General features: G+C 37.7%; 1 protein-coding gene across 1 annotated transcript in view; it reads left to right on the top strand.

Moving 5' to 3' along the window:
- Nucleotides 1-12,752, top strand: part of RIC1 (RAB6A GEF complex partner 1) — a 50,948-nt gene that overhangs the window by 34,869 nt on the left and 3,327 nt on the right. Inside the window, exons 12-23 of the mRNA XM_009333548.1 lie at nt 1-69; nt 1,486-1,524; nt 1,785-1,895; nt 2,500-2,589; nt 3,170-3,330; nt 4,347-4,485; nt 6,356-6,472; nt 7,373-8,101; nt 8,397-8,555; nt 8,666-8,799; nt 9,833-10,119; nt 10,913-11,107. The exon at nt 1-69 is cut by the window's left edge and continues 126 nt beyond it. Of these exons, the coding sequence (XP_009331823.1) occupies nt 1-69; nt 1,486-1,524; nt 1,785-1,895; nt 2,500-2,589; nt 3,170-3,330; nt 4,347-4,485; nt 6,356-6,472; nt 7,373-8,101; nt 8,397-8,555; nt 8,666-8,799; nt 9,833-10,119; nt 10,913-11,107 (2,230 nt within the window). The remainder of the gene's footprint in view (nt 70-1,485; nt 1,525-1,784; nt 1,896-2,499; nt 2,590-3,169; nt 3,331-4,346; nt 4,486-6,355; nt 6,473-7,372; nt 8,102-8,396; nt 8,556-8,665; nt 8,800-9,832; nt 10,120-10,912; nt 11,108-12,752) is intronic.

Genomic DNA, 12,752 nt, shown 5'->3' with positions numbered 1-12,752 from the left:
TCAGATGGCAATTTAGATTCTCAGGGTTTAAGCACTTTACTAGGACACAGACATTGGCATGTTGTACAGGTAATGGTTGCTGGTTGCCCATATGTGCTCTGTGCTTGCGAGGGTTTATAGGACTGGAATTTGCAGCTGATCTCATCAATCTCTGCCATACCCTTTTCCTCTAGTATGAGATCATTGCCTTTTTACTGCCTCTTGGGTTTCCCTTGGTACAGCTTTTTCTTACTGCCAAATGGTAAAGGAATGATGGCCATCTCAACCTTCTGGCTATGAGTTTGCATCCTAGCCAATAAAAAAATCTAAATGTCTTTTTGACTTCAGGAAGGAGTAGTTAAATTACTTTCCTATGCTTTGAAAGGGAGTATAAGTGCAACATGCAAGAAATCCTTTAGGGATTTGTTCTGTTATTTATGCAAATTGCTTTAAGCATATTCAACTGATTAATACAGCCTTTGGACTTTGGGTGTATTTCCAAGCAGTCTGAGATGGCGTCTATTTAAGCATGTAATTAAAACTTCACAATATCAAGCTTGCAAAGAAGAAATTATTTCCAGGGGTAGTAATGGGACAGATTCTATTTCTCTGTAATATAGAGGAAAAATTACATAACTTTTAATCTGTAATTCTAGTTTGTGTTCTTCCATGCTTGAATTGGTAGATATTTTTCTAAATAAAGGTTTTTAAAAGGTCCCCAAGATTTTGTTTTTCACATAGTACATGAACAGGCATTATTAAACAGCATTTCACTCTAGGCATGTATGTGTCAGGTTCTAGATACTGTTGAATTTCCACTTTAGCTGGCCAGGTAGCTCTTCTGTCTTCTGAAACTGGCATAGGAGGGGGAAGTCCTCATTCTGTGTAGGAGTAAAACTAACACAATAGGAATTACTGTGGGGAGTAACATACCCACGAGAACAGCCAGTGGCTGGGTAATGAGAGCACCTACCTGCCTTGTATCAGACCAAGGACTGGAGTTTGAACCTGGATTTGAATCATCCCATGTGACATAAAGAATCCAGGATCAAGATTTAATTTGACATATCCCGGTCAAGTTATCTCATAACAAGACTTTTGGATGTGCTGGTGTGTATTTCTGATGGGATTAGAAATTTCATCCCAACACTGAAAGTCCTTCCTGAATGCTGTGTTTATCAAAACTTGTATGCTCCCATGAAAGGTTTTGATGAAGGAGAAGAGCAAATTTTGACTATTAATCTATAATATAGTATTGGCTGTTGTATGTTTTGAATGCATTCTATATTTTTTGTATTAAAAACAGGCTAATATTTAGGGTTCAGTAACTGTTTTGGGGGGGGAGTAGTTGTACTTAAAAAAGGAATCCCAACATTAAAAACCTTTAAGCCAGTGTTTTGGAAAAACATGGGCATTGTACAAATTCCTGTAGAACACTGTAATTAATCACTACTTTAATGGTGCTTGGTATAGTTATATGGTTTTGGTTTTCTCTTTTTTTTTTAGATTCATAGTACGTATCTAGAGAGCAACTGGCCTATAAGGGTGAGTTATTTTAAGAATATGTTCTCGCTTCTTTAAAAGTATTTGGTTTTTATAACTGTCCCTTAGGGTTGGATGAGCTCTGGAAGATGAAATCATTGTTTTAAATTACAGAAGGAAGAATTTGTTGGGCAGTAAAGTAGAAAACATGAAGATACTTTACAGGCTTTGACATTATATAGCCTTGTAGTGATGTACTTGGATAGGATATATCATTTAAATAAGTTCCCTCCTGAGGTTCTGGGTTTTTTCTCTTTGAACAGTTTTCAGCTATTGACAAGCTTGGACAGAATGTAGCTGTTGTTGGCAAGTTTGGTTTTGCACATTATTCTTTACTCACCAAAAAATGGAAGCTGTTTGGAAACATTACCCAGGTGAGAGGTTATGGTACTTTATTCAGGTATACTAGGGAGGTTATATTTGTTGGAATGTGACTCTTGGAGAAAATTAAAAAATATCTTTTTCGAATAAACAACCTGTAGACACACTTGGGATTAGGGATGCTGGTTTTGCATGTGGTTTTCATAAAATGGCTGAAACACTTACCTTGTGGCTTTGGCACAACAATTTGTGTCTGATTATTAAAAGGTTTCCAAATCTGAGTGCGGGTAGTCAGACACTTATTCCCATATGTCTCATCTGACAGTTTGTGTGAGACGTAGCTTTGGATGCCAAGCTTGTAAATTCTGGCCAGAAGGAGAAAGCTAATTAGAGAGTCTTCAGGGATGCCAGTAGCATAAGGAACTGTGGAGCTGTGTTTTGTAAGATGATGTTTGTCCTTCACATGTTATTCTTTAGTACTTTGGTTTTTTTAAACAACAAAAACTTCATATACATAGATTGTCTTGCCACTATCAGTAAAGCTTGTAGAGATTGTGTATGGCTTTCAGAAATTACCCACAGAATGTACGTGTGTGTGTGTATAAGTATACAAAAATACATATGTATCTGTCATTTGCTTGCTTTTTTTCTTTTCAGGAGCAAAATATGATGGTAACGGGTGGCTTAGCATGGTGGAATGACTTCATTGTTCTTGCATGTTATAATTTAAATGATCATCAGGAAGAGGTGACGTATTTTTCTCCAAAGTAAATAAATCATGTTTAGAATATCTGATCTATTCTACAGTAGTATTATAAATATGAAAAGCTTGATACATACATGGCTTTTGGTCATGTTCAGAAATTCTTTATTAATAGGTAAGTAATTCTTTGCAGAAAAGTTTATTATTGCTATTAAAAACTTTTCTGCTGACTACCATGAGTGTACTCATTGTTCTGAAAACTGTGACATTTTTGCAGGTTAGCACAAAGCCTGTTTTGAGGTATCTAGTTACAGTATTTTGGGACACTTTTGTAAGGTTTTAAATTAGATGGGCAGAAGAGTTTTACTTACTCTTTGCTTTTTAAAACTAATGAATAAAACTCCTTCCTTATGTTTGTTGTTCAGTACTTCAGATTTGGCTGTACTGTCTTTTAACCAGTTTGGATGCAATACATAAAACATTTGATGAAACGAAAACCCAGTAATGTGTCTTGCTAGAAATCCTTGACAGCCATTCCACAAAAAAGAAAATAATTGAATGTGGATTTACTATTAGTTTGTTGGTAAACAGAACCTGTATTCAAATTACTCCTTTTCCTTGTAGCTGAGAATCTACCTGCGAACGTCTAATCTTGACAATGCATTTGCACACATCACCAAAGTGCAAGCAGACACGTTACTACTGAGTGTCTTCCGGGACATTGTAATATTGTTCAGAGCAGATTGTTCCATTTGCCTTTACAGTATCGAGAGAAGGCCTGAAGGGTGAGTATCAGTATTTAAATGCTTTTGCAGTATAATCTACTTGTAAATCTGTTCTCAGTCTGAGTAAATTCTTACAATAATACAGAGTTGTTTGATAACTTGTGGAGTCAGATTTTTAAAATACAGAGGGGTAAGTGTTATCTGTATGCACAGGTGATAGCTCATGAGTGTTGTCACTTGCATGCAGATACGCACATTAGGTGTGGAGGTAGTGACTGAGATACGTGTGTTTCCAGTTGTCTGTACAAACGTGTTCTAGCTGATAGGAACTTGAAACCTGAATTTAAATAGAAGAAAAAGGTACTAAATGGCACCCATATATTTGAATATTTTTAATAAAAAATGTTTCTAACATTAGAAGTAGGAATTGGTGAGGGTGGTGGCGGAGTAGCAAAGATGAAGGGAGAGAAAGTTTGTTCTGTGGTGTGGTTGTGGGGAGCTATTTTGGTGCAAAAGAAGTAGCAACATAAGAGCCAGATCCTTTCAGACAGTTAAGATTAGTGAACCTAAGGAAGAGATAAAGATTCCTGGATAGTGGTGGTGGTTTGTTTTTTTTAAAAGTGCCTAAGCAGGTGATTTTTCTTACAGTTAATGGCATCTTTGTTTCAGCAAGAAGGGACCTTTTTTTAGGAGAAAGCAAGCTGTTGATCTACTTTAGAGGAAAATATTTTCAATGCTTTTCAAAGAAAACTCCAGCAAAACCCAAACCCTGGGAATTGTCTTATTTGGGAGGTGAATAGAGTCTTATTCTGAAGTATCTGATGTTGTCTTCTGTCCACTCATAGCTGTATTCCCCAAAACTATCAAGATAAGGTAGCCCAGCTTAGGTTTATTTGTTAACTTTATGTAGAGTAGATATGTGGGCCTGTGGGATTCCTGGTTAAAGGAAAGTCATTTTGGTGTGTAAAGTGTTTGCTGAGGGTAAGTTGCTTATTTTCATTAGGTTTACTTCAAGATATTAATTTTATGATGAATACTATTTTTAAATTGCTAAACGTAGTCATCTTTCCTTTCAGTCTTAACCCTACTGCCAGTATCCAAGTTCTTCAAGAAGTGTCCATGTCTCGGTACATTCCTCATCCTTTTCTTGTAGTGTCTGTTACGTTGACATCTGTGAGGACAGAGACTGGCATCACCTTGAAAATGCCTCAGCAGGTAACAGGTCTATAGTGCTCAAAATTTAAAAGAATCGCTGCCTGGATTTGTTGGCTTAGCCCTCAAAGGTTACCTGGCTGATAAATGAATCATAAATCAGTGGTTCTTCTATGCGGTAAAATGCAGAAGATGTTTTTTCTGATGCTTGTTATATAGACATTTTATGTATGAATTGGGGGGTGGTGGTGGAAATAAAATCCAAACTCTTACTTCTATTTCCTGTCTTCTTTTGTCACCTTAACAAAGTTTGGGGCCAAATCTTGGAGAACAAATCAAACTTAACTATGTCAAGGGTATGTTTCTCTATTGTGTATTAAAAGTTGAACACCAGAGCAGTCCATGGCATTAGGAAGTTACTTTCTTGCAGCAACAGGTCCATTACTCAAAGAATAAACAGAAAAAAGGAAACGATGGCATATGACCCTATAAGGTTACTTCTAAAAATTTCCTACTACACTAAAATAAAGTAAGATGATCTCTCCCACTGATTAAGTCAGGAGATAGGCCAACAGCCAAACAATGACTAAGGTGAGAAGGTGAAGCCCTGTCTTAACTCCAGTCACTGATTCAGGCCACTGAAAGCACTGTGCAGAGAGAAGATTTTTGTTGTCTGTGGTGTAAACAAATTAAGCGTAACTATTTGAGTAGCTGCAGTATGAAGTGTATTTTCTCATCAGAGCAGCTACCTTAAGAGAGTTTGGAAGTTGTGTTGTCTGTGAGGCAGGCCTGTAGACATGTGAAGGTGCATATGTTTTCTCCACGTACCAAAGCCACTGGCAGATACGAAAGCAATGGCACAGATGCAAAATCTGAAGGTTTGCGCTTGTTTCCTTCAGTTCATTCTAATTTAGTGTCCCACAACGCTAACGTGTCCTGAGACTTTGATACGATCTTAGACAAGGGCATAAAAGGCAATATGCTTGTGGTTTTCTAGTCCATCTTGCTGTGAGACAGCGTCCTTATTCTTGAACTACCTGACCTATGGTGTTACCTCATTTTGAGAAAAAGCTGCTGAAACTTTTTAGAGCACTAGTAATATTTTAAACTTAGCTTCAGGCTGAACAAATATTACCCCTTTTCTTTCTAACTAAGAGCCCGTATCTTCAAACTTTGTCAATCCTCCAGATCAAACACTGCACTGTAGACAAAGCAACGTGTCTGACTTAGTGGAGTGTGTCAGCCTTTTCGTGTTGTTACCTATTAGTGACCTTAACCCCCAATGCTGCAGATTTACCATACAGGCCCTCTACCAATGTATTTTAAAACTAAACTTCATGCACAGGATGGTATTAGCTCCAGTGACTTTGTTTAAAATTAACATGAAACAGTTCTGAAATAAATATTTATAAAGAATACTTTGCTTTCTTGATATATCTAACTAGAAAGATTTTTCTCTAACTGCAGCTTCTAAAAGTTCAAGATGCTGTACCATTGTGGCTAAACTCTTTTTGGCTGAACTCTTTTTGGCTGGTGTACCAGTGTTAGTCTTTGCAGTCAGATACTGGCAATCATATAGTGGCGATACTGATAAGAATACAGAGCTTTATTTTTCTTAAAATACTGGTGGCTTGCCCATGGCAAGAGGCATAGTTGGAAAAAGCCCATATCAAATAAACACATGGAATGAGTCTAGTGAACAAGAAACTTTCCAGTATTTACTCCTTTGCACAAGAGCTATATAAATGAATCTATCTGTAGGTACTTGGTTCTGTTTGATTTTTCTGAGTCCTTCTGCATTGAATTTGGTTGTTAGTCATCTGTACGGCAGTGCAGTTAATTTACTTTTTATTCTGGGTTTGTATTGTGGTTATGGGTAAAACAATGCGTTCAAAAAGCTTAAATAATTTGCTAATAACTCTTTCATCCTTAGGCTTGTGAGGCTGAAAGTATTATGCTAAACTTAGCAGGACAACTCATCATGTTGCAAAGGGATCGATCTGGACCCCAGATACGAGATAAAGATAACAATCCTAATCAAAGGAAGCATGTGAGTAAATATATGTGGAATATTGTATATGGCTTCAAAGATGTTGTCAGTGACTGAAGAAGTTGTGGAAGGGAGTGGTCCAGGCATAAAGAAAAGAGGTCTATAATGAAAGGCAGTGTCTACACTTACAGGCTGAATTGTTAGCTGGAAGTAAATCACTACTCCTGTGATTTTTTTCTTTCTTTTTCTCTAAGAATCTGTGAAACATTACTACTTAATTGTGTGAATGTCTAACTAAAGTATTTACTGCTTGTGTTTGCTACTTGTATTGCAGTGAAAGATACGAGTTTTATGTGCAAAATTTGGTATGCACTAATGTCAGAAAATCTCCAGTCTATCTAAAACTGTTCTGTATGTTTATGGAACATTATCAATTTTTGCAGAGTATGTTTACAAAGTTCCTCAAAACAACAATAATAGAAATCAGTGACTTAACTTTTCAATTTTTCTGTGCCGATGAAAAACAATTCTACATGAAACAAGTACTTTGGGAGAGTGAAATCTGAAAAGTTTAGATGAAAAGTTGTTTGCAGCTCAATCAAACACTAGCAAATTTGGTGTTTGTAGTAATTTTGTCAGTTCTAGGTTGGACTCTTGGGCTAACTGAAGAAGCAGAGAGCAGGTTTTTATTTTCCTCCCTTATTCTCACCCCTCTGGCTTCCTGACTAAGTATAAGGAGGTTAAAAAAGTGAAAGACATGTCTTTTGAGTTAATGTAAGTAGTAAGTGTTGTTTTCCCAGGTGCTAGGGTGCAGTTAAGGGATAAGCAGATTTGTTTTTCCTTTGTTAGAAGAATAACATGTTTGAAGGGAGTAGTTCTTAGCTGAAAAAAGAGTTCTTGTGAAGTGTTAAAAAAAAAAAAAAGTGAATTCTGATTTTTTTTTTTCTTTTTTTTAAATAGCTGCCTTTTTGTGCTCCAGTTGTCCTAGCCCAGTCTGTTGAAAATGTATGGACTACTTGCAGGATCAACAAACAGAAACGCCACTTATTGGAGGCTCTGTGGCTCAGCTGTGGTGGGGCGGGTATGAAAGTCTGGCTTCCCCTGTTTCCCAGAGATCATCGAAAACCGCATTCCTTTCTGTCAAGACGGATCATGCTGCCTTTCCACATCAACATATATCCATTGGCTGTTTTGTTTGAAGATGCCTTGGTTCTTGGTGCTGTTAATGACACTGTGCTCTATGACTGTTTATACACTCAAACCAGTGCTAGAGAACACTTAGAGGTTCTCTTTCCTTTCTCTATTGTTGAGAGAACCTCTCAGATCTACCTCCATCACATTTTACGCCAGCTCTTGGTTAGGAACCTCGGTGAACAAGCCTTGCTTTTGGCCCACTCCTGTGCCACATTACCATACTTTCCTCATGTACTAGAACTGATGCTTCATGAAGTGCTGGAAGAAGAAGCTACCTCGCGGGAGCCCATTCCCGACCCTCTGCTTCCCACTGTGGCAAAGTTCATTACAGAGTTCCCCCTCTTCCTGCAGACAGTTGTTCATTGTGCTAGGAAGACAGAATATGCCCTGTGGAATTACCTTTTTGCTGCTGTTGGAAACCCGAAGGACTTATTTGAAGAGTGCTTAATGGCCCAGGACTTGGACACAGCTGCCTCTTATCTCATTATCCTACAGGTAATGGTACCTCATATATTGCAAGAGAGGTGATACTGTCATATCGAAGTTACACATGTTAAACAAATTTTTAATTTAACAGTTTTCTGTTGAGATTATGTCCAGTTATGAAGGGGGAGAATATCATGCAATGTAAGTAGTTAGTTTCCTGTTATAAAAAGGAAAATAATAGCATGAAATTTGCTTCTTCTAATCTCTGGTATACTTGAATGTGACATGATGTGACTTGACTTAATAGGACTTTTGTTGCTCGATGGCAAAAGCAAATGACTTAATTATGCTTTGTTACTTGCAGAATATGGAAGTTCCAGCAGTTAGCAGACAACATGCTACTCTCTTATTTAATACTGCCTTAGAGCAGGGAAAGTGGGATCTTTGTCGTCATATGATCAGATTTCTTAAAGCCATTGGCTCTGGAGAAACAGAGACACCTCCAGCTACACCAACAACTCAGGTTTGTGATGAAAATAGTAAATACTGTGCCTCAAACCTTGTATGATTAATCTTGCTATTATATAGCATGTTTGCTCCTTTGACTGTATGTTTGGGTTTTCTTGGTTTTAGGAACCTAGTTCAAGTAGTGGCTTTGAGTTCTTCAGACATCGCAGCATTAGTTTATCCCAATCAGCAGAGAATCTCCATAGCAAATTTAACTTGACAAAAACACTGAGTATGCCCTCTGGTCCATCTGGAAAAAGGTAATTGGTAGTAATGTCCTCTTCCCCACTTTGTTAGGTACTGTATTAACTCTCTTACCAATTTAAGTTACAGAAGTACATTATATAATAGAGTTAGATTTGTCATAGTCTCCTGCTACATCCTTCTGCACTTGTCTTTTCCCAACTCTTGTAATGTCTGTGCCTCTCTTACGTTCTTGGGAGAATATATTCTCACACATGTAAGTGTGTGTGTGTGTTTTTTATGTATATACCCACAGGCACACTTACATGGATATTGCTGACCAAAAGCTTTTGAATCCACGGGATGCATATGTAGTGATTTAAATAGCTGGTGAGACCGCATGCCTTAGATTTGAAGGATCTGTTTTGCTAAAGGATAGGTCTTCAACAGCTCACAGTAACTGCAGCATCATAGTATACATTGCACTGTGATACTGTGCACATCATGATCTAGCAGTGTTTTGCTAAGCCATAAATAAAGCCTTTTACACCTTGGGGTGAATCCCTCTTAAACTGCTGTATACAGAATTTATATTGATTGATATTAATGTTCAGAAGTAGCACTGAGCTGGGATTCATTATTATCTTGGTTTTGGCTTTTTCCCCCATATAAGACATTCGAAACAATCTTAGTACAAATTCAAATGCTTTTATTTAGTAATTTTCCATAGAGAGTACTATCTTAAGAGTTTTGATACGAAGGGTCCTACACTAATACTTGACTTGTTCTCTAAACTTGTTTCTCAGAGTCACTTTGCAATGGCATGTGCCTTTTGTCTCTCCTCCTTTACTTTTTTCCTGCACTGCTAATAGTTTAATACTCTATGGACACTGCTGCTGTTGTAACTTCCTTCCCTTATTTCACTTACTGTTGAGGCAGTGGGATCTTTTAGAGAACATAAATAGCAAGGAATGGTGGAAACTGCTTTTGCTGATATATAGAAAGCTCCCATCACTACTCTGGTCACTCGATGTACTGTGGTTGTGGCCAACAGCCTTTACGACTCCGTTTCATCAGTCTTAGCGTCACTGTTCTCTGGTCTGTCTACAGGTGGAGTAAAGACAGTGACTGTGCTGAGAACATGTACATTGACATGATGCTCTGGCGGCATGCTCGGCGTCTGCTAGAAGAAATCAAGCTGAAAGACCTTGGCTGCTTTGCTGCACAGTTAGGCTTTGAGCTGATTGGCTGGCTGTGCAAGGAGCGAGCTAGAGCTGCCCGCGTGGAGGATTTTGTGTTCGCTTTGAAAAAGCTACACAAGGATTTCCTCTGGCCGTTTCCAGTCATACCGGCTTCGTCCATTAATTCACCTTTCAAGAATGGAAAGTACAAGACAGGTGCTGTAACATCTGAGTTGATTTGGACTAGGTTTCCCTCCTGCAGTCCTACACCCATCAGTCTGAATCTGTCCTTCCTCAGTACAGCCAAGCAAAGAACAGGCTGCTTGCCACCTGCACAGCTTTCTCACACAGGGTGTGTTTTTTTGAAGGGATTCTGTTTAGCACAGACGGCATCTCTTGTGTAGTCTGATTACACTACTGTTTCTGTTGGTTTCTTGCTTTCTCAGGTGCACTGAACTGGATGTCACTTGTGCAGATGTTGAGTTGAACGTGGATATTGCTCTTTGATGTAAATTCGGCTACAGAAAATTACTAAAATCAACATTGTTAGTCTTTAGATGAGGTTTTGATTAACTTTTTTATATTTAAAAAAGTAATGTTCCTAGTATTTGAAATTTGCTTTATGTTAAAGGGTAAGAATTTTGAGGACTTGCGGTAAACCTCCTTTATATTATTAATCTCTCAGTTCACTAGTTTATCTAGGGCAAAGTTGACACTAGCTGCCAAGTCTCCCTCTTTTTGGTAGTAGCAGCACCATTATTTAGTTCTATTGATGCTAACACTTCATCAGCTGATATTTCTTTTATGCCAGTGCTGACATAAAAAGCTGATCAGAAATTCTTGAAATACCTAAACTTGCTGCATTCCCCTGCTTTTGGTGATCCCTCAGCAAACTAATTGAATATTGACTTAGATAGAAGTTTTAGCTTCCTGAAATGCCTAGAGAGAACTTTCCAAATTTCCTTTTTGATGGTTACGTGACTTTTCTTTGGTGGGTTCTTTTTTTTAGCCGTGGGGGAGCAGCTGCTAAAATCTCAGTCTGCAGACACCTTTGTAAACATGGAAATGGACACAGGGGTTTCAAATGTACCTCGGAGTCGCAGCTGGCTTGGCACTATCAGCTCCTCTCAGAGAGAGATTGACACAGTTTCATCCCATGGACCACACATGCAAGATGCATTCCTTTCTCCTTTGCTAAGTAAAGGTTAGTCACCCTTCCCTCTGTCACCTACCACCACCTGGGAGTATGCACTTATATTTTGATTTTTGCATGCCACTGCTGTATTGTTGCTTCTCAACTGCTGATAACCATAATTCAGAGAAAAAAAAAAAAAGAGGACTTCTTGAAAAGTGAACTGAAATTTTTGCAACAGAAAGATAATGCCCACGTCATACACTTTAAGTACTTGAAGTAGAATATGAAATTGATATTTGCTGAAGTTCCTGTCTGTAACTTGAAATTTAGTATTTTTACAGTCTGGCTGGGAAGAGTGTTTTAAGTTTTTTTTATCTTGCATGGGTCAGCGTCTTGCACAGGTTGGCACTGTTCTATTGCATGAACTTTGTGCTTTTGGATTTCTTTAGAAAGACACTAGATACATTCTTTATTGAGGAAGTTGAGAAAATCGTAGTCCCATATAGTTTCTTTTTTCCTATGGCTTTGTTTAAATCACTTTTCTAAAAGCTCATATGTATGATCAGCTTATGAAAATACAAAGGGGAATTTTATTCTGTATGCATATTTTCTGATCACAGTCAGAGAAAAGAAATGTTTGTCTGACCATTCATCTCCTTTTTTTTTTTTTTTAACTCCCTCTTGTCCTCAAGCGTAGAGCTACAATTCAACAGCATTTATGTCGTGCGATTTCCACTTTATTAGGGGAAAGACCCAAGTATCTAAGTGTGAACTACAATCTCCCCAAGATGCTAGGGCCTCCTGTGAGAGTCAGAGCACTTGGAGATGCTATTTAACAAGTTGACAGGCTTTAAAAAATGAAGAAAGTGAGGTTCTCTCTCTCCGCTTGGGCACTGCCTCATTCTATTTTCATTCCTGTTTCTCTTATTACTTCTGGAGTCTGCAAGAATGCATTAGGTTTAAGTAAGTTTGTTCTAGAACTCTCCAAAAAAGCATAATTTAAACAGGGGAAATTTATTTCTCTTTTCATTGCACTATCTTGTACTGCTGTCTGCCACTACCACTGTTTCTATAAACAAGTATCTCATTTTTTTCTGAGCTGGATGAAGACCTTTGAGTTCAATGGACTTTGGTATGCATTTTGAAGCAGTTTATTTCTAAAGTAAAACTAAAACATTGCGAGCTGAATTCTAATAATTTCACAAATAACTAATCCAGCAGTGGTATTCATAGGCAAGAAGCTAATAAAATAACTTTCTGACTTTCTAAACATTTTCCACAGAAAAGATGCATCTACTTTAATATGGGAACTGTTCTGGAGGATGGGTGCCTTCATGACCCACCACTGTAATGGTTTTAGCTTTGCTGTTACTGTTCCTGTGAAAATTTTGTAGCTACATCTACTCTTCATGTTTTTATTAGAAACACTTACTTCTTTTTTTAATTAGTGCAGGTAAATGTTTACATTACCAAGCACTCAGAAACTTCAGGGTTTTGTATGAAGAAAAGAACTTGCTATTGCATCTTCATTTTTAACAAAGTTAAAGGTTAAGAAAGCAGTATCTTTAGACAGACTGCAACCCTTCCTACAGACTTAATTCTAGGACTATAGTATGCAAGAGGCTGTCACTGTGCTCTTACAATGATTGCCCACACATCTTTAGGATCCCTTATTGATATTATTCTGCAGAATTATTTTTATTTGATAGAAAAA

This window comes from Pygoscelis adeliae, unplaced genomic scaffold (assembly GCF_000699105.1).
Source record: "Pygoscelis adeliae isolate BGI_AS28 unplaced genomic scaffold, ASM69910v1 Scaffold501, whole genome shotgun sequence".
Classification (NCBI taxonomy): Eukaryota; Metazoa; Chordata; class Aves; order Sphenisciformes; family Spheniscidae; genus Pygoscelis; species Pygoscelis adeliae.
Note: the sequence above shows the minus strand (reverse complement) of the source record. Positions and strands in the feature narration are given on the sequence as shown.